Raw genomic sequence first — 26,118 nt, forward strand, 5'->3', positions numbered from 1 at the left:
TCTGTTCTAATACATACTTTTATTTACCTACCACAGGGAAAAACCAATATTCACCTAAAGCTGCCTAACCCGTATTTCCAACAGTGAAGGTGTTTAAGTTACTATCCATCTTTAAAAGGCTTCAAGTAAAATATAGCTAGGAAAATACATAAAGAATTCAGATTATAAAACTATCCAGGTAATTAATAGTCATAACAATACTAGGACTGCAGTTATAAAAAGCAATTTTCCATAGTTTACTTGGAAGTACAGATAATCAGTACCAAATCTATATATTAAGTTGTAATAGGGAACTTTAATCAAACAGTATCAAACTGTATAACTTTTTAAAAATTAACCAAAGTTGTTATAAACTGTATAAAAATGATATTATTCTTCCAGTTCTCCTAAAAGCTCTACAAAATCAGTGATGTACCATTCAGCGTTGTCTTTTACTTGTTGTCTGATCACATTTCCTCCAAATCCAATGAAAACATCCTAAGAAAGGGGAAAGAAGGGGGGGATGTTAAAAAAAAAAAAAAAAGATATAGCAGCACCCCAGGGCAGTAAGTGTGGTTTGAAAGAATAAAGAGAGGTTAAGCCCCACCTCAAGGGGGTGCCCCCCCAGCTCCCTGGGAGCCTCCGTGCCTCCCACTTCCGGAGAACGGATGACTCGGTGCATCACTGCTGCAAGTCCCATCAGGCCAGCGGGCTCTGCGGGCTTCCGCGAGAACGGAAGCCCTCCAAAACCCAACACACTGCCCCTGAGTTCCAAACTGGATGCAGTCACAATCAGGCCAGGCAATCTCAAAAGAAGTAAGAATAAAGAGAAGCCTGCAGTGCCGTGGAGATCCCACTGGCCGAGAATCAGACCCAGAACAGGCATCTCCTGACCAGTGCCCTGCGCAACCCTGACAGACCTCCCTCCCAGGGAGGGCGTCATTCTGGGCTGAAGCAGATGACAGTCCTGTGATCTGCCGCCAGCGCTCCACTTTCCATCATTAAAATTATTGAAGGGTTATGTCGTTTCATTAATTTCTACCAAGCGATACCTTCTTGGAGTCATTTCTAAAACAGGATTTTCTTGGGGCAGCTGGGTGGCTCAGTCGGTTAAGCACCAGACTCTTGGTTTCCAGCTCAGGTCATGATCTCACGGTTTCATGGCTTCGAGCCCCACATCGGGCCCTGCACTGGCAGCGCGGACCTGCTTGGGATCCTCTCTCCCTCTCTGTCTTCCCCTTCCCTGCTCACTCTGTCCCTCTCAAATAAATAAAACTTTAAAAAATAGTATTTTCTTTATTTCCGCCAGGATATAGACACTATATACATAATTTGGAAGTCCAATATTCTTTTACTTGCCTTTTCTCTTCATTTTTGTTTTCATACCACACAAGGAGGAAAAAATGAGATTCTTACCTTCCAGTTAAATGTAGCCTCCTAACTGAGCTTCCTGCCTTTCTGCATGCCAGCACCCACTCAGAGTCCTACCACATCGACTCACTCCTTCTCTGTCCAGCAGCCTCCTGGCCCTTCACATGACCTCAAAGGAACACCAAAGTGCCCGACACATAATGTCTTCAGCGGTTGCTGAAGAGAAAGCTCATTTCTTCCGGTTCTTGCCCACTGAGCAGCCCAGGTCTGTGCCTAGGACATCCCCACGCTGCTCTGCTGCCTGCCCCTGCCCCGCCCCCCGCCACTTCCTCCCTTTGGTCGTCCAGGCCTGCACCCGATCACACATTCCTCTGCCCACTTCTGCCGGAGCACACTTTCCCTTGCTCAGTCAGGCCATGTCATCTGCCGATGCCTGGAAGAATCCTCTGGAATTTATAATTTTGTCACTTGTTGACATAGGAGGGGGAGCTCCCTGACAGAACTGGGCATGTCTGTGTGCTTCTCACTGCACTGACCCAGTATTCATGCCTTAGTCACCCTCAGCCTCGGTTGTAAATCATCTAAAAACATCCTCTTATCTAGAATTGACTCAAGTAAGTTAAAAGGATCCAAAGACTCTCTAACCACTTTGGGTTAATCATTTACAGAGGCAACTATTTTTAGATCTCAGGAAACTAGGTAGTAAAAAGTCCACCGCTACATTTTTGGTTCAGGTTTTCTTAATTTAGTATGAGATGAAAAGGGCCAAGTCCTACAGGAGAGGGACTCCCTGCTGAACAGCATTTGTCTCCAAGCCTCAGGAAACCGCATCCCTTCAGAAGAATAAAATGCTTTCACACAGGCCCGTTATCAAACCTCCACCGGCCTCAGTTCCCTAACCAGTAAAAAGGAGAAGAGAGTGCATGAGGGAATAGTTCATCAAATATAAAAAGGCATTCAAATTTGGACCACAGTTATAAGATCCAAATTAGTATTTGTGCTACTATTTGGGGAATCGAAGCCAAACCTCGAGTACACACTTGGGCTGAGGGGTGGTGGCCATATCACAGGAACAGGGTCGGAAAGTTCTAAATGGGCTTTTTTTTTTGCAAATGGTTTGCAAAAGTCAGCTGACATATTGAGACTCAAGTTGTCTTAATTGCTTTGGGTTTTTTTTACCAGTGGACCTGGATGTGCTTCTCTAACTCTTACCTATGATCATACTGAGTTCTAAATCAGCTGTTCACAGCAGGAGCCACAACCAGAAAAAAAAAACGAGCACACTTCATACATACAGCAGGAGGACAGGCTTCCATGTCTGTGGCTCCGTCTCCAATCATGACTATTTTCTTAAAATGAAACTTTTCCTTTAAAAGTTTTATAACTTTTCCTTTCCCACCAGATTCGGCTGTCGGCTGCATCTCATCAAAGCCTGCATATTCACCTTAAAACAACAGTTAAAACAGTGTCAGGGATCCAAAGAATTCTATCAGCAGGGCCAGCTCTTTGCATAGATGATACCCTCACTTAAATGTCACTGAGAAAGCTAAAAACGGTCCTCAGTGAAGTGACCCGGCCTGGATTTCTACACCACTGCCCCACATAAACAACTTAAGTTGTAATTTTTAAACCTCGCTGACATAGCAGAACATCACGAAATAATAATATACTAAATTTTTTAAAAGTTAACACAGAATTTCATCTAAGAGGCGATTCCAACTTCTATTTGATCGACTGTGTTTCTTACAGTAACTAGCACACTCATTCTATCAACAGACGCATCCGAAATGTTTTATTAACACATTTAAAAATTTTAAATTAACATTATTTGGTTTTAAGGATGTCAGCCACCCCTACTGTAACTGGAGACCTTCTGCAATGATACAGATCTCTGCTGTGGTGGTACAGAGAAGGGCCAGCAGGAACTTTCAAAGGAGAGACAGCAGGGCGCCTGGGCGGCTCAGTCAGTTAATCCTCTTGATTTTGGCCCAGGTCACCATGACCCTCAGGGTCATGAGATAGAGCCCCGGGTCGGAGCCTGCCTGGGGCTCTCTCTCTCCCGCTCCCCCCCTCTCTGGCCCTTCTCATCAAGGCAGCGACAGCACATGGCTCCTTAGCAAACTCTCCTTCCTGAGCCTATAACTGATCTGAATACACGAGAGTTCTCATAAAACTGAAATATAATGTGAGACAAAGTAAGTCATGTGGGTACACAGGAATCCAGTGCACACACAGATACAGGTAGATGATTATATGGACAGTAAAGCTAGGAGAGATGATGGCCTAAGTCTATTTTGCAAAGGATACCACGGAGCAAAAGAGCTCAGTCAAGAGAATCCTTTACCTCAATATTTAATTCTGATGCCACCTTGGTTAAGTTGCCCCCCAACAGACACTATATACGATACTGAATACTGAAACTGACGAGAAAGGGGAAATGGCACCGTTAAAGTCTTACCATTGAAGTAGAATTTCAGCCTATTGGCAAATACGTTGGTCGATGGGATATTGAGCCTTGAGGCAACGTGCTCCACAATGCTCCTAAAGCCCCCAGATATTAGGAAAACCTGAACATTTCGCTCTTGCAGGCGACTTACTAGCTCCCTGCAAAAAAAGAAATACGACATACCAGACACTGAATAATATAAAAGAAAAAACATGAAACATGAAAAGGAGACTTAAAAAAACATATTTTTCTCCAAAATGCCTCTGCCCAAATACATCATACAACGTATATCACCTGGCAAGTTGCATTGTTTTATGAATGTTTTTCTAAATGCACTTAGAAATTAATAGGTAGGGCTGGACTGCTTAGGAAACCATCCCACAAGTCTGTTCGGCCCATCAACCTAGAGATGCAAAATGAAGGGAAGCTTAGGCTCTCTCTGGGAAGCAAGAGAGGGCAGACGTGGGCAGAGCCAACCAGCCAGACAGGACCACAGGCAAGAGCTGAAAGAAGCAGACAGAGGGATCACTAGAGAACAATGGTGAGAGATTCTCAAGAGGACATGCCCCCAGACACAGGTGCTGATAGAAAGGACCCAGACCGGGGCTCCTCTTACCTTATGCCAGGAGTCAGGTGTGGGGGGTGCTCTGCTATGAGCCTTTGTACCTGTTCCCTGGAGGGCTGGATCAGAGCTAAGCGCTCTGTGAGGGCAGCCTTGAAAGGCACTGCCCCGCCCATGGCTCGCCGTGTCCTAGGAGGAAGACCCAACAGTCAGGCCGGCCAAGTGGGTGTCCCTGAAGTTTACATGTCCAACCTCCCCAGCTCCTCCAAAGTCTACCCAAGAGAAAGGTGCTACCTAGAGCTCCACCATACAACACGCTTGCTACAATGCCATGGGAGCGAGGCCTGGGAATAAACATACTGAAGATCTGCTTGAGAATCATACTAATATTTTGCGGCCACGTCTCACATTAAATGCAGCTGAACATGAAATGACCCGTGATCTGGTGACTGCAGGCAGCAATGGGGAGGGCGGAAGGGAGGGATCTCATCCAGGCATAAAGTGAGAGACTCTGAACCAAAACTAGCTTTCTAGAAAACCATGGAGACCATGCTTTCAAACAGGACACAAAGCACAGGATGCGTGGTGACCCCCACCCCGTCATCTTCTTTGGTTAGTTATGGTCATTGTTCCTCTGACGGAGCGAAGAGCATGACATCCATACTTATTTGTCAGAGGCAACTTTTTTTGCGACAAATATTTGTATAAATGGATGATTGGATAATGTACACCACTGAATTCAGCTCTCAGTGATGGAAGAAGCAGCTTACTGCCCATGATTTATAGCCAGGGACTAAAAGTTAGAGAAATGTGGCTCTGATCCTACATGTTATTGAAAAGTCGCTCTCTTTTGCAATTACTTATCATTTAATAAAATGAATAAATATTGTTCCTACATTTCCGACACAGCATCCTCAACTCCACAGAATTTGGCTAGCTCATCAATTCCTTCTTCTCTGATAACTGTGCTATCAACATCAAAGCATACTGCGTCAGCTGAACAGAAAAGTTTCCTCAACTCTGAATGGGAGACCATCCTTGGAAGAATTCTCCTCCTACAACAGAAAAAAATAAATTTACTTAAAGGCTTATAATCATAAAAAGATCCAATTTTGCCTATTTATGCCAATATGCTTTGATTCTGATCAAAGTCAGTGTATCCCACATAAACCTGGACTCACGGACTCATTTGTTGTTTAATACAAAATAAGTACCTTCTAAATGTCAGGTCTCAATGAGCGGGACCAAACTCTCCTCCCAGGAACTCAGTCTAGTGATGGCACCACCTCATAAATATATTTGATGCTCAACCATATTTGACTCTTTTTGACCTAATAATTATAGCAATAAGGCAAGTGCTAAAGTGGAAATGTGCATAGGATACTGTGGACACACAGAGAAAATGCTTATTAACCTTGCCTATGATACAGGGATTCCAAGGGACACAGTCATTGGAGCTGAATCTTGAAGACTACGTGGCCTGAGTGGGTTCTGAAAGGGCAGGGTATCAGCTTGGTGTGTGCTGGGCATGGGGGGCAGAGAGATGGAGGCAAGAAGAGGATGTAATGATGGCAGAGAGAAGAGCAGGGGCAAAGGCAAGAAGGAAGAATGATGGATAGGGATGCCTGGGTAGTTCAGTCAGTTGAGCATTGGTTGCCACCTGTTTTGGCTCTGGTCATGATCCCAAGGCCATGGGCTAAAGTACTGCATCAGGCTCCATACTCAACTTGGGATTCTCTCTCTCTGCCCCTCTGTCACCCCTGCTCACATACGTGCACTTGCTTTAAAAAAAAAAAAGATGATGGATGACAAGCTGGAAACCTCCCAATGGAGTCCAGCTACCAGGTGGTGCACAAGGGGAGCGTGTGGCCACGCTAAGGAGTTTCCATTTTAACATCTTGGTAATGGAAAACCTTGAAAGCCTTTGGCCTCTGCAGAGAGGACAGAGCTAAACTACACATCTGTTAGCCACCAAATGGTAATTGAGGGCATGGCCAGAGTGGAGAGAGGGAGCAAAGAAAGGGCTGAGGATAGAGCCCACAGGAACAGAAAGGGTCAATCAGGAGCCAGGGAAGGAAAATTAAAAAAGATGGAGACTCACTGTGGTAGGGACCCATTCATAAGAAGAGAGAAAAAGAGGAGAGAAGACTTCAAGGTCACCTGGATGTGTGCCCAGGTACCTACATCACCCATGACCTTGTAAACTGAGACAACTCAATTAGACTGCATGTTTATGTGTGTTACCACATATGGGTGACAAAAAAAAAATAGAAAATGTATAAAAAAAACTATGCCATGTGATGTGGGCCGCTCATTTCTTTGGGTAAGATATTTACTATCCGACCTTTTAGAGAAAAATTGCTGACCCCCATTTGGAACCCTTACAGACAAGTGCACCAAATAGGAAACAGGAGTTTCACTGGAGACCCAGTAAGAAGGGGAAAGAGAAGGCAAATTAATGAATCCAGTAAGATAGTAGAGTAGTAAACTAAACTAACGTCAGCCTTGACGTGAATGCAACAATAGAGAAAATGAATATGTGAATTCCATGTATGCATCATCCTGCCTCAACAATCATAGCAAATCATGCTTCATCAACCCCACTAAAAAGGGTTCGGTACCCCCAATTCCAACATGGGTGGGTTCCCACATATTGAAGCAATTTTTAGTCACCAGCATGGTGTTCCCTATAATTCAACTCTATTCTGACTTTATCTGCCCCACAGATAGCATCAAATCCTACAGGTTAAGGGTTCAGTCCCACCTTCCCCACACCCACACACCTCCTAACCCCCATCCAAACACACACACACACACACACACACACACACATGTGAGCACACACACACACGAGCGCGCACACACGTAAAACCCCAGTGCCAAGTCCAGGCTGTCATCCAGGCTTCTGACCAACTGGCTGCATACTGGAGATTCCAACAACCCCCTCTTGGGGTTTGATTAATTTGCTAGAGAGGCCCGTAGAACTCAGAAATATTTTATTGACTAGGTCACCAGAGTATTATAAAAGGGTAGAACTCAGATGGAAGAGATGCATAGGACAAGGTTTGTGGGAAGGAGCACAGAGCTTCTGTGCCCTCTCTGAACATCCCATTCTCCCCGCATCTCCATGTGTTCACCAACCCAACCCGGAAGCTCTCAAATCCCCATCCTTTGGATTTTTATTTGTTGCAAAGCCATGACTGATTAAATCATTGGCCATAGGCGACTGAGCTAGCTCATCAGCCCTTCTCCCCTACTGGGAGGTCAGGAGGGTGGGACTCAAATTTCCAATTCTCCAGTCACCAAGGTTGGCTCTGCTGGCAAACAGCCCCATCCTTAGGTGAGGTCCAAAAATCACCTCACTAACATAAGAAGAAATGCCTTTAGGGGCGCCTGGGTGGCTCAGTCGGTTGAGCGTCCGACTTCAGCTCAGATCATGATCTCACGGTTCGTGGGTTCGAATCCCGCGTTGGGCTCTGTGCTGACAGCTCAGAGCCTGGAGCCTGCTTCAGATTCTGTACCTCCCTCTCTCTATGACCCTACCCTGCTGACGCTGTCTCTTTCTGTCTCTCAAAAATAAATAAACCCCCCCCCAAAAAAATTAAAAAAGAAAAAAAAGAAATGCCTTTATCACTCTCATCACAGGAAATCCCAAGGGTTTCAAGAGCTTGGTACCGGAGATGAGGACAAGATATAAATCATAATACCAAGCCCAAATACTTCCATCTTCCCTCATTATCTGAAAGCAAATCATACCATTTCATCCAAAATATTTCAGTGTATAATTCTAAAAGGTAAAGACTTTTTTTAACATGGCTATTGCATTTTAATTTTAAATATATTACTGCACCGGACAGTATTCAGGTTTGGCTTCTGAGGAATCTAGAATAAAATCAAATTAAGATTTAATCATATCAGACCAAATGATGCTCTTGCTAATCCACTGCCCATCATTAGCATATAAATTAACCTAATGTCTCTCTTATTCAATTAATTTATGCCCTTCATGATTTGGATCCTATTTCACCAATCCATCCCCCATTGCTCTTCTCTCCCAAGAAATACACACACACACACACACACACACACACACACACACACACATACACCCACAAACATAAACACACAACTTATGCTCAAGGTACACAGAAGATGTCTTGTTCCTTAAATATGTCACAGTTTTTTAAATCTCTATGCTTTCGCAAATGCCGATCCCTCCACCTTAAATCACCTAAGCCCTCATAAACAGTGGGCAAATTCCTATTTATTCTTCAAGATCCAGATTAAATAACCTTCCCTGTACTACACTATCTTCCTCCTATTCCTTCCCACAATTAATTAATTAATCAATCAGTTAATCACTCCCATTCCTCTCCTAGGATGGGAGTTCCTTCAGGGTAAGGACCTTGACTGAATTATGTTTCCTCTCTATTTCCAGGACCCAGCAGCTGTAAAATAAATATTTCATAAATTAGAGTTGAATCTAAGAAGTTATTGAGTACTCAGCAAGAATTGAGTAGATTATTGTTTTCAATAAAACTATCCCAATTTAGAGCACTATCAGCCTAAAATTAAAATCCTTGAAGTGCCTGGGTGGCTCAGTCGGTTACGTGTCTGACTCTTGATTTTGGCTCAGGTCATGATCTCACGGTTCGTGAGATGGAGCCTCATGTCAGGTTCTGCACTGACAGTGCAGAGCCTGCTTGGGATTCTCTCTCTCCCTCTCTCTCTGCTCCTCCCCTGCTCGTGCTTGCTTGACCTCTCTCTCTCTCAAAATAAATAATTAAACTTAAAAAAACTAAATTAGGGGCGCCTGGGTGGCTCAGTCGGTTAAGTCTCCAGCTTCAGCTCAGGTCAGATCTCACGTCCGTGGGTTCGAGCCCCGTGTCAGGCTCTGTGCTGACAGCTAGTTCAGAGCCTGGAGCCTGCTTCAGTTCTGTGTCCCCTTCTCTCTGCCCTTCCCCCTCTCATGCTCTGTCTCTCTCTGTATCAAAAATAAAATAAAAACATTAAAAAAAAAAACTAAATTAGAAGCATCTGGGTAGCTCAGTTAGTTGAGCATCTAACTCTTGATTTTGGCTCAGGTCACGATCTCACTGGTTCATGAACTCGAGCCCCACATCAGGCTCTGAGCTGTCAATATGGAGCCTGCTTGGAATTCTCTCTCTCTCCCTCTCCCTTTGCCACCCCCTCTTCTCACGCTCTCAAAATAAACAAACACAAACTTTATAAAAATCAAATCAAATCAAAATCCTTAAGCAGCAATGATGACTATAACCAATAAGACAGAATTGACATCATATATTCTGAAGCTGAAAGAAAACTCAAAGCCATCATCTGGGTCGGATCTCACACCTTTCTGCAGGAACGCTATTAATGTGTCCATTTCACAAATTAATGACTAGAGGTATAAGGAACTTAAATGCTTTACCCAAGGTCACACAGCTCCCAAAGGCTAAAACTAAAACTTGGATCTCAAATGCACAGAGACAACATAAACAGTGGTGAATAAACAAGAGATGCAGATAAATTAAGCAGAACTAAATAAGGTTAAACATTTGATAAGAACATATGTGGATTCAGGAAATGTCAGAGATTTTCATCAAGAATTCAGACCAAAGTTCTGCTGGCTGGACAACACAATGGATAAGGATTCACGAGCAGTGAAAGAAGAAAGTCTGCACATTCTTTGAGAGGCCAGCAGATAGAAACAGGTTTCATAAATCATCAAATTTCCACCAACCCAAGACCATCAAAGAGCTTCATATCCCACTCTCTCTGTGGCTCAGTAACCACCCAATTGGCTCTGGTCCAGAGGGAATCCATGCAATGCCTATCACCTGGCTAGGCAGGCTCACTATACAAGCCTAGGAGACAGCAGTCCATCAGCAGAGGAGTGGTAGGTATGCAATGCAATCCCACCGAGCATAAGAGAACCAATCACATACAAATGGAGGGAAAGCCAGAAACAGACAAATAAGATAAGAGGAGCTCAAAGGAGATAAATGGACGGACTGGCTCCTGAAGCCTCAAAACCTGTTAAGACCAAAGCCAGTCCACACTGCCACCCAGTGCCTGAGCCTAACCCCTGAGAAGTACAGAACGGGCACCACGTTCAAGAGGCTACCAGTCTCACTAAGATGATCAGACAAATCATTATTGTTCATGTTTGAAAAGTCAGTGACTTGAGCCTTTTCCTGACCACTGATAATAGCAATAGGTTCAACCAGACCATCAGCATCAGCTATGAAAGGAAACACAAATTTCCTCAAATAAAGCGAGGTGTGATTTCCATAACCCCAGATGAACACTAGTCCTGACTTATGACTCAGAAGTGCCGACACCTGCTTCCTGGGTCACACTGTGTACCAAAGACAGAGAAAATAGGATGTTTGAGACAAAAGTTACATTGAATTTACTTGGAAGGCTGATTCTTTCTCCACACCCTCCCTAGAAGATTATACCACCTTAACTTTGCCCCACAAAATGCTCCTGCCAGGGGTCATGCCCTCCACCCCTAGGATGACACAGATTTCAGCTCCCTACTCAGACTTTAGAACAAATGGCCCGCACTATAAAATGCCCTGCCTGCTTGTTCCCTTCTGGCTGCCTATTCTTTCATGGAGTAGCTCACAATTCATACTTACTCAAATTTCTCATGGCTAAGAGAGGGAGGGGGAGGGGGACCTCCTAAGTTCAGATGCTTCAAAGTAAATTGTGTACATTTGAATTTTACACACAAGAAATCATTGCTGGAGAATAAACTCTGGATCCCTCACATCTGGCCTTTGCGGTGGGGGGGCAGGGGGGTGCAGACAGGGCTGCAGGTGGGAAATCCTGGCGGAAGGATATGTGCTTTGACCTGGCAGCTCCCAGGCCCAGTCCTGACCGATGGACCACCGCCCTTTCGCGGGTCAGAACAGGTCCCCCATCCGCCTAGCCCCCAGCTGGTCTATCTTGGGGAAACATGGGGCCAAATGGTAAAGCCTCTGCTGACAACACTTCTCCCCCCACCCAGCTCCAAAAGTACAAAAGTAAGTTCTCCTTCAGGGCCAACCTTAGGAGCTCTGGTTTTGGATAAGATGGAAAAAAAACCTTTCCACAAAAACTCTGTTTGAACTTCTCCATCTATGTATCTCATGAGAGGCACTCAAGAGCGCCTTCACCAACTTACTCTTTTGTTAGGATTGACCTCTTACCTTCACTTGTGTAAGAACAAATACAAGTCGGTACAGAGGTTGCATAAGTCAGGCACTTCCAAGAGAACAAAACTTATTAGGCTTAGACGGATGTCACCTTTGGTAAGAGATGTGTCTGTTTCAGGCTCTCTGGGCACCGCAACAATGCACCCATGGAGCCTGAGAAGCCTCTGGATCAGTGGAGAGTCAAAGATCCTCCTCTAAGTAAGTCTAGGGTTCCTGGCCAATGCAGTTATGACTGAAAAAAAAAAAAGGAACTGCTGTTCTGGGGAGCCTGAGATTTTATGCATCCCACATACATTAGAATGGACGATTTTATTCACATGAAGAGAAAACTGATAAGTGGTAAACAAATTAACAACAACGAAAAAGAAATCAGACTCACGTTTCTCTAGTACTGGAGTCCTAGGAAATGACACTCTTTTCTTCCTGCTTCTTTCCTGAATAAGAATGCAGCACAAAGCTCTGACTACAAATTTCTTTACGAGAGATCTTGGGAGTTCTGCAAGAGCAAGAGCCTAGAAAGAAAGAGGAAATGAACATCAAGGTTCAGACACAAGAGAAGAAACTGTCTAGCTTCACTCTGCCTGCTGGTAGGACTGGTACAAAGAAGGATCGGATGCCAAATTCCCTAAGACTATTTCCCTTGTGAGACGCTGGACTTCTGCCTCCTGTGAGCACTGCAGAGGAGTACCCACACTTTTCTCTGGCTCTGATTCCGCAAAAGCTTCAGGTCTGACAGGTCAACCTACACCTGATCAGCAGAACACAGAGGTGAGGGAAGGGAAGAGGATCTATTGAGAGAACAAAATGCAAACACAGAGACGCTGACTCAGGTACATTACAGACTACAAAACAGACGCAGCTGTCTTGAAAATGAGAAGACAAAATCACCAACATTCCAAGAACAGTTATAGAAGAGTCTGGCTGCCCAATAACAAGGGAACAAGGCCAACAATTTTGAGTTAAAATGCTCACTATCAAAACTGTAAATAGATGTACCTCAGTTGAGCATCGGACTCTTGATTTTGGCTCAGGTCATGATCTCACAGTTGGCAGGATCGAGCCCCGAGTCAGGCTCTGCATGATTAGTGCAGAGCCTGCTTAGGATTCTCTCTCTCTCTCTCTCTCTCTCTTTCTGTCCCTCCCCCATCTGTATGTGCACAGGCTCGCACATACTCTCTCAAAAATAATAAATGAACATTAAAAAAATAACCTCACCATTTTTAAAAAAGTAGACAACAGTGCTAAATTTCAGAAGAAAACAAGGTAAAAGAAATAAGATGAGGCAAGAAGAAGCAAAGAGATTGAAAAAGAAGACTCAAAATACAGAAGGTTCAAAATATAGTCCTTATTGAACTCAAGAAGGGTTATAGACCCTTTCTCTCATCCAAGCTTTTGAGTTAATTTCAAAAACAAAAAGGAATGTGGCTTCCACCTTGCCCCAGCCTCCCCCCTTGCTCTAAGGAAAGGTGGCTGCCATGTTGGCAGGTGCCCTGTGGGGAGGCCTGTGTGGCAGAACGGAAGGGGCCCCCAGCAAACAGCCAGAAAGGAACTGAGGCCCTCAGTCCAACAACTCTCAAGGAACTGAATCCTGCCAACAGCTACGTGAGCAGGCTAGGAAGCAGATCTTCTCCAATACAGCATTAGGTAAGTTCACCTTGGCCTACCGTGACCTCTTAAAAAACCCTAAACCAGAACCACTCAGCTAAGCTGCTCCCAGACTTTTAACCCACAGAAACCAAGAAAATAAATATTTGTCGTTTTAAGCTGCTAAGTTTGGGGTAATTTGTTATACAGCAATAGGTAGCTGGCACAACAGCTTTGAGGAAGGCAAAACTTTCTTAAAACCCCAAAAGCATGAACAATGAAAGGAAAACGTGATAGAATGAACTTCATCAAGATTAAAGCTCTTCAGGGGCACATGGGTTGCTCAGTTGGCTAAGCGTCCAGCTTCAGCTCAGGTCATGATCTCATGGTTCATGGGTTCGAGCCCCACGTTGGGCTCTGTTGGGTAACAGCTGGCTCAGAGCCTGGAGCCTGCTTCAGATTCTGTGTCCTCCTCTCTCTCTGACCCTCCCCTGCTCACGCTATCTCTCTCTGTCTCTCAAAAATAAATAAAAAACATTAAAAAAAATTTTTTAAAAGATTAAAGCTCTTCAAAAGATACCAAGATGGAAAAAAAAAAAAAAAGAAAGAAAAGGCAAGCCACAGAATGGGAGAAAATGTTTATGGTACACAGATTTGACAAAGAACTTGTATCCAGAATAAAGAACGCTAACAACTCAATAATAATACAAACAACTTATTAAAATATGAGCAAAAGATATGAAGAGACATTCCAAAAAAGAAGATACGCAGATAAACTCAAAAAGCAAATGACTAACACAAAAAGACCACGCACACCAAGTGTTGGTGAGGATGTGGAACAACTCATACACGGCTGGTGGAGATAGGAAATGGTACGACCATTTTGGAAAACATTTGGGCAGTTTCTTATAAAGTTAAACACATACCTACCATAAGACTCAGCAATCCCACCCTGGAGATTTATTTATCCAATAGAAACTGAAGAGGACTTGATTCGTGAAAGCCCCAAACTAGAATGTCCATCAACAGATAAATGGATGGCAAACTGCAGTATATCCCTACGATGGAATGCTACTCAGCAACAAAAATGAATTAGCGTTGCATGCCAAAACTGGGGATAAAAAACCTTTTATACCAAAAGAAGCCAGACACAAAACAACAAGATTCCATTTATATGAAACACTAGAAAATGCAAACAAATGCTACAATGACAAAAATCAGGTCAGTGGGGCTAGGGGTGGGGGAATCTGGCTGCAAAGAGGCTTTAGGAAATTTTCAAGGTGATGGAAGTGTTATACTGTGCTGGTGATTAAAAGGGCATGTGCAATTGTCAAAATTAATCAAAATGTGTACACTTAAAATGGGTGTATATTATTGCACTGAATTATACATCAAGAAAACATTAGCTTTTAAAAAGTTATTAGGCATGCATCAAATTATCTGAAAACTTAAAACGTCCTGACTACTTTATTTCAGCAACATGAAAGTGACAGCACTATTATTATATTGAAAACCTACCAAGTAGTTGTAATAAAATCTCGAAATCCTGCATTTTATCATTTTCTTCCCTGATCCTCATTCCAATACTGGCCAGTCAAATATTTAAAGAATAACTACAATGTGCGAGACACTTATAAAAAGAATATAGTAAACAAGTTAAATGAATGAAAGAATTATTTAGTTCCCAACTTGAAGCTGTACCTTTACAACAATGTATCCGGTATGAGCTTACTTAAAACTCTAATTCTGATGGGAGAGAAGATGACAAAGTCAAACACTGCAACACTAAATTTCGGAGATTTTCCTAATCTTGTACTGCTGATTCCCCTATGAGGATTGCATCATTCATTCATGCCGTTTGGTACCGGTGACATAAAACCAGGGAAAACTACTCAAAAGTAAATTGAGGAAAAGAACGTCTTGAAATCCCATAAACTATTTTACCTGCCCCGGTTAAGAAAAACACACGTAGAATCAGAGGCCCTGGATGTGGAAAAGAAAGGCGGGTAAATCATAAAGTTGGGCACAAGGAGAGATAAACACATGCCCAGACTCACCCGGGCGAGCGCTGCTGCTCCTTCCTGGGCCGCCGCCACCGCCTCTAGGGCTCCCGCGGACGTAACCTTCCGACTGCAGGGGGGCCGAGGGCCGGCTCCGGCTCCGACGTTCAGTCGCCGAGCTCCGAGGGAGGTGACCTGTGCAAACCCGCAGAGCGTTTACCAAACAATCATAAGAGATCTGCTGATAAGTACGGTGGCTTCTCGTAGGTTTTGCACAGGCTTTTCTAAACTGGAGACTTAAAGATTCACGCTCCGCTGTGCGGAGCTGGGGAGAAGCCCTTGGCCCCGCCCCCTGGGAGGGGCTCCCTGCGCCCGCCCCTCCTCCTTGCGGGGGCTCAGCGCCTGCGGCCCTAGACTTGCCGCGCGAGGTGGGCGTTTTCCCGCAGCGCCGGGAGCCTTGCTGCCTCCACGTTGAGGAGGAGGGGCCACAACGCCGGCGACCTTCGGAAGCCCTCCGCGCCGGCGGCGCTTGGCTGGAGGGTAGTGACCGAAGCCGGGGATCTCTGCGCTAATTTTGCAATTAACGAAAGCTCCGTCGAAAGCTCCTTCGGGACCTGTTTTGCATCCGCGTTTGACCTTACGCTCTTGTAGCAATGTAGATCTCAAGAGAATTTCGTAACGACTTATATTCGTATTATATGTCGACTATACTTCAATTAAAAATATATATATTATCAAAAGCAAAACAACTTATGTTCGCAACTAAAATATTAAAAAACGTAACAAAATGAGTCTTCACATTCTTTTTTTTCTTGTCATCTTACTTTCTTCTGGGTGTCGCTTGCCGAGCTACTTTTTAGTTACCTATAATAAATAGGGGTGAACACCTCCAAACCCTTGGCTCAACTGGCTGGAGCTGGGCAGCCAGGTCCCACCCTAGAACGCAACCTGAAACCTCAGATGCTGATAGTTCTGCAGGCTCCTTGCAAGCGGTCATTCAGGCAGAGGGGACACCACTGGTCACAGCTCCCTGTCTGTTGCTACAGAACCTCTCAACAGGATTCTGTCCAGAAGCAAAAGTGCTGCTGCTCTTTGCCCGATTGGGCCCTTGAAGTTCAGTATTTTCAGATTTTATTTGTAAGAAATATTGTGCCAAAACAGGTTTGGGGCACACCTGGTTTAATTTCTCCCAGGTCTGCCAGAGATGGTTCTGATGAAGAATGGGGAGGAGGAATTTTGATGTTTTGCAATATGAGGTAAAAAAAGATACAATTAATGGTGGAGAGCAAACAAAATAAGGGGCCCTAAAACAGCAATCTAGTCAAGAACCTGTTTATATTTTGTGGTATGTAATTTAGAAATAAGCATAATAAAAGAAACAAGATCTTAAGCACCAAATATTTGTTTTCTCTCTCAAAAATAAATGAACATAAATTTTTAAAAAAATTTTAGGGGCACCTGGGTGGCTCTGTCGGTTAAGCGTCAGACTTTGGCTCAGGTCATGATCTCACGGTTCCTGGGTTGGGTTCGTGGATTCAAGCCCCTCTTTGGGCTCTGTGCTGACAGCTAGCTCAGAGCCTGGAGCCTGTCTTCAGATTCTTTGTCTTCCTTTCTCTCTCTGACCCTTCCCTGATCACAGTATCTCTCTGTCTCTCAAAAATTAATAAAATGTTAAAAAATTTAAAAAAATTTTTAACATCAAGTATTTGTATGTAAGTATAAATGGTACTTGAGTATTTCTAGGAGAAAAGAAACCCAAGTAACATATGAAAAGCAGAAACAATTTCTTCTATTATTCATATTTCATATATGAATATTAAAATTAAATGCATTTCAAATAAAATATTTGTACTGAATAAATAGAACCTACCAAACTACCCATGGTTTCTCTCTCTCACATTCACACCTGTACTAACACTTGTGGTCATGAGGTGGCAGTGTTGTAGATACAAATCACATAAAAAATTTTTTTAAAAAGAGTCCAAAGGAAGCTAATGGGTTGGGTAGTCCCAGATACAGGTAACAATCACGAAGTAATTTTGCTGGACAAGGCAGAACTCTACAAATAAATTATAATATGCTTCATTGTTGTTCTTCTGGAATAATGTTAAATAGCACATGTGAACCAAATACAATGCAGTATAATATAAACAGTAGCAAATTATTTGCAAAGTTTTAATCATAATTGGTTAGTAGAAAGCAATACAGGTAATACTAGTAGTGTTCCTGAGAGGTTTCCTATAGATCACATTTTTATTAGCTAACATATTGTCTGATGATTAACTATGTTAGAATCATGTACTTTTTGAAAAAATTCAGTGCTACTAAAATAAGCTTCTAATATTTTAGAATATTTAGAATATTTATGAATATCTAATATTTGGGGCACCTGGGTGGCTCAGTCGATTAAGCGGCTGACTTTGGCTCAGGTTATGATCTCGCAGTTCGTGAGTTGGAGCCCCGCACTGGGCTCTGTGCTGACAGCTCAGAGCCTGGAGCCTGCTTCAGATTCTGTGTCTCCCTCTCTCTCTGACCCTCCCCTGCTCATGCTGTCTCTCTCTCTCTCAAAAATAAATAAAACATTTTTTGAAAATTTTAATAAACATTAAAAAAAGAAAAATCTAATATTTTAGAGTAAATTGGATTGCTCTAGAATCAATATGATATTATTCAATGACAATGAACATTTTTATGATCCAGAAATTCCACCTCAGAAATGCACTCAGAAGAAACTCTTGCATATGATTGGCAGGAGTCACATATAAGAATGTTCACAACAAAACTATACACATATAGTCATTGACAGAAACTTAAAAAAGAGAGTATCATTTAGTATCATAAGTGATAATTTACAGTATAAAATTCAGGATGGTAGTTTCCTCCGGATACAGGAAAGAAAATGAGACTGAGAAGATATGATAGAGTTATTTAATGGCAATGAGTATACAGATTTTGTGTGTGTGTGTGTGTGTGTATATATATATATATGATATTTTACTATACACATGTTTTATATCAACACATTAAATACGAAAACATAAAAATATATGTTTTAAAAGAAATAGTTAATGAAAAATACAATTTAATGTCAACATTAAAATAACATCCAAAATAAGTCACAGCATGGAAATATGCCTGTCTATGATGTGTCCTGGAATGAAGCAGGTTGCAGAACAATACATATTGTTCGATTCTCATTTCTGACAGAAGAAAAACTCTGTGCATGTCAATAGTAACTGTGGGTAGCCATTAATCATGGGGAGTAAAAGGAGTGAAAATTTTACCTTTATACTTTATTTGGTTTTACAGTACTTGAGATTAGTTTAAAAACATTACTTTTGTAATGATCTGCAAATCAAAACGAAATGCTTTAGGAGTGGGGGAAAGGTGAAATAGGTGAAGGTGTCCAAAAGGTACAAATTTCCAGTTATAAAATAAATAAATTATGGGTATGTAATCAAAATAGAAAAATTCATGGTTTTTTTCCTTCCTATGCAGGGAAAAACCTAATTCTTTCCTCCTATGTTGTCTTTTACTACTTATCCTAAACATTTGACTTCTAGTCATCAAATGTGGAAGCCTTACCCCACATCAAACAATTCTCTGCAACACTAGCTGGGTCCCCTATAATTTAACTCTATTCTGACATTGTCTTCTCAAAGCGTAATATCCCACAGGTTAAGGACTCAGTCCCACAAGGCTGCACACCCGCCACACCCCCACTTCAGATACCTGTTGCAAGCTCAGGTTATGGTTTGTATTTCTGACCAATTGGCAATAGATCAGAAGTTCTAACGCATCACCCCCACAGCCCCCTCCACCCTCCTTCGGTTTAGTTAATTTGCTAAAGCAGCTCACAGAACTCAAGAAACACTAACATTTACTAGCTTACTACAGAACACAGATGAACAACCAGATGAAAAGATACATAGTGTCATATCTGGGAGGGTCCCAAGCACAGGAGCTTCTGTTTCTGTAGTTGGGTGTATCACCCTCCCCGTGTGGATCTGTTCACCAACCTGGAAGCTCTTTGAACCCAGTACTTTGGGGATTTTATGGTGGTTTCATACATAGGCATGATTGATCATTAGCTCCATTTTCAGCTCTTCTCTCGTCTCAAAAGAATGAGGGACAAGGCTGAAAATTCCAATTCCAAGCTCCTTTTTTTTTTAACTTTTTAATGTTTTATTTATTTTTGAGAGAGAGAGAGAGAGAGAGAGAGAGAGAGAGAGAGAGAAAGAGAGCGAGCAAGCCAGGGGAGGGGCAGAAAGAGAGGGAGACACAGAATCCAAAGCAGGCTCCAGGCTCCAAGCTCCAAACTGTCTGCACAGACCCCATGCAAGGCTCCAACCCCTGAACCGTGAGATCACTACTTAAGCCAAAGTCTGATGCTCAACCAACTGAACCACCCAGGCACCCCTGAAAATTCTAAGCTTCTAATCATGGATTGGTCTTTCCCGTGACTATGTCTCATTCAGAAGCCCACCCAGAGTTACTTAATTAGGGCAAAAGACACTCCTAGCTGCCAGGAAAATTACTAGGGTTTTAGGAGCTCTGAGTCAGAAACAGAAGACTAAGACCAATATTAGAACCAAAGATGCTCCAGGTGTTCTTATCTCTTTGGAAATAACAAGGGTTTTATTATTTTTAAAAATTTTTAATGTTTATTTTTAAGGGAGGCTGGGACAAACAGAGAGGGAGACACAGAACTGGAAGCAGGCTCCATTCTCTGAGCTGTCAGCACAGAGCCCAACATGGGGCTCAAACACACAAACCGTGAGATCATGACCTGAGCCAAAGTCGGATGCTCAACCGACTGAGCCACCGTGGTGTCTCAGGAAATAATAAGGGTTTTGGAAGCTTGTGCCAGGAACCAGGGGCAGAAACTAATATTTATTTTTTTTTATTAACTCACTGTAATATATAACATGGTAACTATAGTTAATACTAAATTGTATTTTTGAAAGCTGCTAAAAAGAAATCTTAAAAGTTCTCCTCATAATAAAAAATTATAACTATGTAATGGTGATGGATATTAAGTAGATTTATTGTAGTGGTCATTTCACAATATATACAAATGTCAAATCATTATGCTGCACACCGAAACTAATATACGTCAATATACTGCAATAAAACTATATAAAATAAAATATAATTTAAAATAAATGAATGAATAAATAAATGCCTCATATTACTAAGATAAATGATTAAATATCAAAAAAAAGTTACCTAGCGGCGCCTGGGTGGCTCAGTCAGTTAAGCTTCTGACTTTGGCTCAGGTCATGATCTCACGACTCATGAGTTCAAGCCCCATGTTGGACTCTGTGCTGACATCGCAGAGCCTGGAGCCTAATTCAGATTCTGAGTCTCCCTCTTTCTCTGTCCCTCCCTGGCTCGCGCTTTGACTCTCTCTCTCTCTTTCTCTCTCTCTCTTTAAAATAAATAAACATAAAAATTTTTTTAAGTTATCTGAAGTTTCCAACTAGTCAGCCAATTGTGAAATCCTGTAATCTACCTTCTCAGCTTCCCTTCAACTTAGAGTGACCATGCATTCCTGATTTGAATTCCTTTGGGTGCGCGCTAGAAGTCCAACACGCTATCCATTGCGCCACAGAGCCTGCACTATGTATTCCTGATTTGAGTAGTGAAATTCATACAGAAACATACTGAGTAGGTTGCTGGGAAGGCTTTTCTTTCCCAGTGTGAGGAGAATAACATTGCTGGCCTACTCCCTATTTCCCCCAGCCTCTATTATTAATGAGATGAGTGGAGGGAGAGCAGTCATCTTGCAGTCATGAAGAAAAAACAAAAGAATGACAACAACCCAGCTATGGAATGATTGCATCATGGTTCCCAATACCAGCAGCCATCCATCTCTACATTTCTTTTTAAAAATGAATAAACTCCTATTTATTTAAGGCAGTGCAGTTGGGCCTTGTTATTTGCAGGTGGAAGACTAAAAAAAAAAGCTGAACAGAGATTTTGGCTGCTGTCCACCATAGAGCATAGTTTGTCATATGAATCTTGTCAAAGTAGAGGGGTTTGGTACACATCTTAGGCTTTCCACTAAAATGCCAGAAGGACACACTTTAGGACTAAACATTGTCCCAGAACAAAGTATTTGCTCTAAAACTGAGAGTTTAGGATGAAACTAAGGGACCAGGAACTCAAAGGGCTTGTTTGAGAGGTCAGATTGGAGGAGATAGTGGGACAGACATGGGTGTCTGGGTCAGTCTGGGGAATTTTGCCCAGAGAGGCTTAGGTTCCAGTGTGTCTCCCAGGTGCCTTGTGAAGCCTTCTCAGGGCCAGCTGTGACCTCACAAAGTATAATATCAAGACACAATAAGTACAAGGCAATCAGTCAGTATCTTAATTTCCTGGTAGAACAAATGTAAACATCCTTTAGAAAAATAGAATGGAAACTATGTCCCTAAAATATGCAACCCCCAATATCCAAAATATATAATATACAATCAAAAATTAGGCTTTCTAAGACACAGGAAAACGTAACCGACAATCAAGGGGGAAAAGGTAATCAATAGAATAGACTCCAAGATAACAGAGATTTACAATTACAAGACTTTAAAGCAATGAAACTAAATATATTCAAAGACCTAAAGGAAAACATTGTCATAATTTGTTGTCCAGGTGAAAAATCTCAGGAGGAAATGGAAGCTTTTTAAATGGAAAATACAGGGCTGTCTGGGTGGCTCATTTAGTTGTCGGACTCCTGCTTTCAGCTCAGGTCATGGCGTGAGGGTCCTGGGTTCTAGAGTCAGGCTCTGTGCTGACAGTGCAGAGCCTGCTTGATATTCTCTCTCTCCCTCTCTCTCTCTGCCCCTCCCCAACTCAGGATCATACACTCTGTGTCTCTCAAAATAAATAAACTTAAAAAAAAAATGAAGGGGCACCTAGGTGGCTCAGTTCATTAAGCATCCAACTTTGGCTTAGGTCATGATCTCATGGTTTGCAGGTTTGAGCCCCACATCAGACTCTCTGCTGTCAGCAAAGAGCCTGCTTTGGATCCTCTGTCTCCCTCTCTTTCTCTCTGTCCTTCCCCCACATGCGCTCTCCCTCTCTCTCAAAAATAAATATTTAAAAATAATAAATTGGGGGCATCTAGGTGGCTCAGTTGGTTTAGCATGTGACTTCAGCTCAGGTCATGATCTCACGGTTCGTGGGTTCGAGCCCTGCATCAGGCTCTGTGTTGGCAGCTAGCTCAGAGCCTGGAGCCTGTCTTCAGATTCTGTGTCTCCCTCTCTCACCCTCCCATACTCATGCTGTCTCTCTCTCCCTCTCAAAAATATATAAAACATTAAAAAAAATTTTTTAAGTGTGATAATGGAGACTAGAAGAATGATACATGCAAATAGATTCCCTCTACAGAGATCATATGGATCCTTCTGTTTTGTTGAGACTTTGTCTAAGGCCTGGTATGATGTTAGTGGAGATGCCTTATTAAAATTCCAGTTTCTCTTCATTGTGGATTCCTTGCATTAATTTTGACTTTAAAAAACCCCATAAAAAAAATCTTACTGATCTTAATTATTGAGTTTTTGGTGCCCCCTTCAGTATTATACCTTGGGAGGTCCACTCCCTTTCCCTACCTACAAGCACATGCCTGAAATTACAAAATCTTCATCTCTTTTTATGTCTCCCCACACATTTTTTTAAAAATTAAAAGAGGCACCTGGGTGACTCAGTCGGTTAAATCTCTAACTTCGGCTCAGGTCAGATCTCACGTTAGTGGGTTCGAGCCCCGCGTCAGGCTCTGTGCTGACAGCTGTCTCAGAGCCTGGAGCCTGCTTCGGGTTCTGTGTCTCCTTCTCTCTCTGACCCTCCCCCTCTCATGCTCTGTCTCTCTCTATCAAAATAAATAAAATATTTTTTTAAAAATTAAAAAAATTTTTTAAAATTTATTTTTGAGAGACAGCATGAGTTGGGGAGGGTCAGAGAGAGGGAGACACAGAATCCCAAGCAGGCTCCAGGCTCTAAGCTAGCTGTCAGCACACAGCCCGATGCAGGGCTCAAACCCACGAACCATGAGATCATGACCTGAGCCGAAGCCAGACGCTCAACCGCTCAACCGACTGAGCCACCCAGGCGCCCCTCCCCACACATTTCTAATGCTAATTAAATAAATCTGCATGCACATACACACAAGTGTCCTGTGTAATGCTATTACTCAAATTTATATATATCCTTTTATGATTCTCAACTATACAAATCCACTTAACTGCATTATACACCAGGATACACTGCAGCTTCCATGGCAGAAGATTGGAAACAACCTAAATAACAGCCAGTGGATGGCTAGTTAATGGTGTCATTCCCACAAAGAATATCATGCAGCTGCTAATAATGAGGAATCCCTACACGTATTGACATGGTGATGGTACCATCATTTTATTTATTTATTTTCTTTTTTGGGGGGATTTATTTTATTTTGAGAGAGAGGCAGAGAGCAAGCAGGGGAGAGGCAGAGAGAGAGAGAGGGAGACACAGAATCTGAAGTAGGTTTCAGGCTCCCAGCTGTCAGCACAGAGCCTGACTCGGGGCAAGAACCCACAGACTGTGAGATCATGACCTCAGCCGAAGTGGGTCGCCCAACCGACTGAGCCACCCAGGCGCCCCTGGTACCATCACTTAAGATACTTTAAGTATAATATAGGCCAGCAGTGTGTAGTATAAATTGACATTTTGTGTGGGGAAGATGCTTAGATTTATATGCCTATGAATTTGTAAATTCAAAAAACCTCTCGGAAATTCAGAGTATCTAATGGTAATTGTGCTTGTCTGAGGGAAGGTGAACTAGAGACAGGAGGGCACCAGATACCCTTTGGCACCTTTGAGTTCTAACAATTTTCGTTATTTCGTTATTATAAAAATGACGTAATACAAGGCATTTCTGAATACCTAATATAGGGGTAGTGGATACAAGAAACAACTGCAGACATCTTTCAGGGTGTTTTTGTCTTAAAAACAAGTCCTCTCAAAGAACGTACACTACTTAGTACTTCTTCAAGTTTGAAGGTTGGTTTTTTTTTTATGTTTATTTATTTTGAGGGAGGGACAGAGACAGAGTGCGAGCAGGAAAGGGGCAGAGAGAGAGAGAGACGGAGACACAAAATCTGAAGCAGGTTCCAGGCTCCGAGTTGTCAGCACAGAGCTGGACGTGGGGCTTGAACTCACGAACCATCAAGATCATGATCTGAGCCCACGTCAGACACTTAACCGACTGAGCCACCCAGGCGCCCCTCAAGTTTGAGTTTTACAACCTGCCTTGAGAGCCTGAGGCCTCAGCAGTGCTCCGAGCCCGAAGGGTGGAGCTGACATGCTTCTGTTCAACCGCATCGCCCCAATCAATCCTGCAACTTGATAAAAAGGCATCGAGCATTTTCTACCTTCATTCTATCTCTTCATCTTTCCTAGGCCTAAAATACCTAGGACATTGGACGAGAGCCCTTATCAGATTCACTCCGTTTGGCCACAGCACCTAGAAGCAAGGGGAGGAAGCAGGGCAAACGGCGCGATGGGGGGAGGGAGGGAGCCACACCACCCAGGCGGCCAGAGACCTCCAGGGAAGAGTGGCCCACACGGCAGTGACGCCGGGCAGCGCGCCGCCCACACGCCCGGCCCCGCCTCCGTCCTCAGGCCCGGGGACTGCAAAGCCGGGAAGGACAGCGGCGATACCGGAAAACTGCGAGGCCTAACGTCCACGAACAGGACCCTCTCTTGTGCAATGGCGCCCGGGCCCCGCCGCGAGGGGCGGGACCACAGGCACCACGAGCCAATGAGCGGCGCTGGCCGACTCGTGGCCCAATGGGAGCAGCGCGCGGGCACGCTGGGGACGGGACGGGCGCGGCCGACTTTTCCAGAAGACCCGGGTGCCGTCTCCAGGCCACGCTGAGCGGGCTTTGTGCAGTCCGCACGCCGGGTCTCCTCCTCTTCCTGTAGTGGTTAGCTATGGCGGCCGTGAAGACCCTGAACCCCAAGGCCGAAGTGGCCAGAGCCCAGGCGGCCCTGGCGGTCAACATCAGCGCGGCCCGGGGGCTGCAGGACGTGCTGAGGACCAACTTAGGGCCTAAGGGCACCATGAAGATGTAAGGCGGGGCCGGCGGGGAGGGGGGTCGGGCGGGCACCACGCACCTCGCGCTGTCGCCGGTATGGCGGCGAGGGCCTCGGCCTTGAGCCTGCCGCCCGCAGGCCTCTGCCCGCGTCTACGGCCCAACTTACCCGCATACTCCCGTGTCGACCCTGGTTCCTACCCCGGGCGTTGCCTCGTAATCGATGCCATCTCTGCGGAGAACAAAGCTGCCCGCGTGCGCGGCGGTCCCCCGCGCCCTGGACTCCAGCAACCCTAAGGGTTCGGCCGACTGTTTGTGTGAAGGGAGGGGGTGGGCACAGCATCATTCCTATTACTGGGTAGAGAGAACCAGCCGCGTGGCCCCAGCTCCCTAGGATGTGGGTAAAGCCCGATTTGAATGGGACGCTTAATTTGGTCTCTGTTGAAAAAGTCACACTGTGATTCATTCCTGCCCGTTGGTTGAACAGGCTTGTTTCTGGTGCTGGAGACATCAAGCTTACTAAAGATGGCAATGTGCTGCTTCATGAAATGGTGAGAGCCTGCTATACTAGGTCAAAAATGTCTTAGTTTTCTGTATTGCATGTAATTTGCAAGAAGATTTTTTTTTATGTTCATTTTCAAAATAGAAGAGGTCACTATTAGCCCTCAGCAGGTGTGGAGGAAGTAGAAAAGGAATATCGTCAGTAATAGTACTGACAGTACAGTACCGAGAGGAGCCCTGGGGAGTCTGACAACTTATTTTGAATCCCTACTCTTGCCATGGAAGTCCTTGGTTAAGGATTGTAGTTATTAAAATTAACTCTATTAAAATTTGGAAAATTAAGAGCAATTGACACAAATTGGCATTCAATGCCATAACATGGCTATACTTTTTTTTTTTTTTT

The 26,118-nt window shown here is 43.6% G+C and overlaps 2 protein-coding genes across 4 annotated transcripts in view; one reads left to right on the plus strand and one right to left on the minus strand.

The window, feature by feature from the left end:
* On the minus strand, positions 1–25,504 carry PSPH (phosphoserine phosphatase). 3 transcript variants are annotated; one of them, XM_029946419.1, is made up of 8 exons: positions 25,384–25,504; positions 15,205–15,342; positions 11,943–12,075; positions 5,255–5,413; positions 4,413–4,547; positions 3,809–3,954; positions 2,646–2,794; positions 1–477 (listed from the first exon to the last, which is right to left on the minus strand). In XM_029946419.1, exons 4-8 carry the CDS (start codon positions 5,392–5,394, stop codon positions 370–372), a joined length of 678 nt encoding a protein of 225 aa, XP_029802279.1. In that variant the 5' UTR covers positions 5,395–5,413; positions 11,943–12,075; positions 15,205–15,342; positions 25,384–25,504; the 3' UTR covers positions 1–369. The 3 variants fall into 3 exon arrangements, with proteins under 3 accessions (XP_029802279.1, XP_029802280.1, XP_029802281.1); XM_029946420.1 differs by lacking the exon at positions 25,384–25,504 and adding an exon at positions 11,558–11,795 and having other exon boundaries at positions 15,205–15,499; XM_029946421.1 differs by lacking the exons at positions 11,943–12,075; positions 25,384–25,504 and having other exon boundaries at positions 15,205–15,499.
* The window catches only part of CCT6A (chaperonin containing TCP1 subunit 6A), a 10,555-nt gene continuing 9,447 nt past the window's right edge, over positions 25,011–26,118 (plus strand). Inside the window, exons 1-2 of the mRNA XM_029946417.1 lie at positions 25,011–25,250; positions 25,702–25,765. Coding sequence (XP_029802277.1) covers positions 25,114–25,250; positions 25,702–25,765 — 201 coding nt within the window. The 5' untranslated portion in view covers positions 25,011–25,113. The remainder of the gene's footprint in view (positions 25,251–25,701; positions 25,766–26,118) is intronic.

Source organism: Suricata suricatta, chromosome 8, assembly GCF_006229205.1.
Source record: "Suricata suricatta isolate VVHF042 chromosome 8, meerkat_22Aug2017_6uvM2_HiC, whole genome shotgun sequence".
NCBI lineage: Eukaryota > Metazoa > Chordata > Mammalia > Carnivora > Herpestidae > Suricata > Suricata suricatta.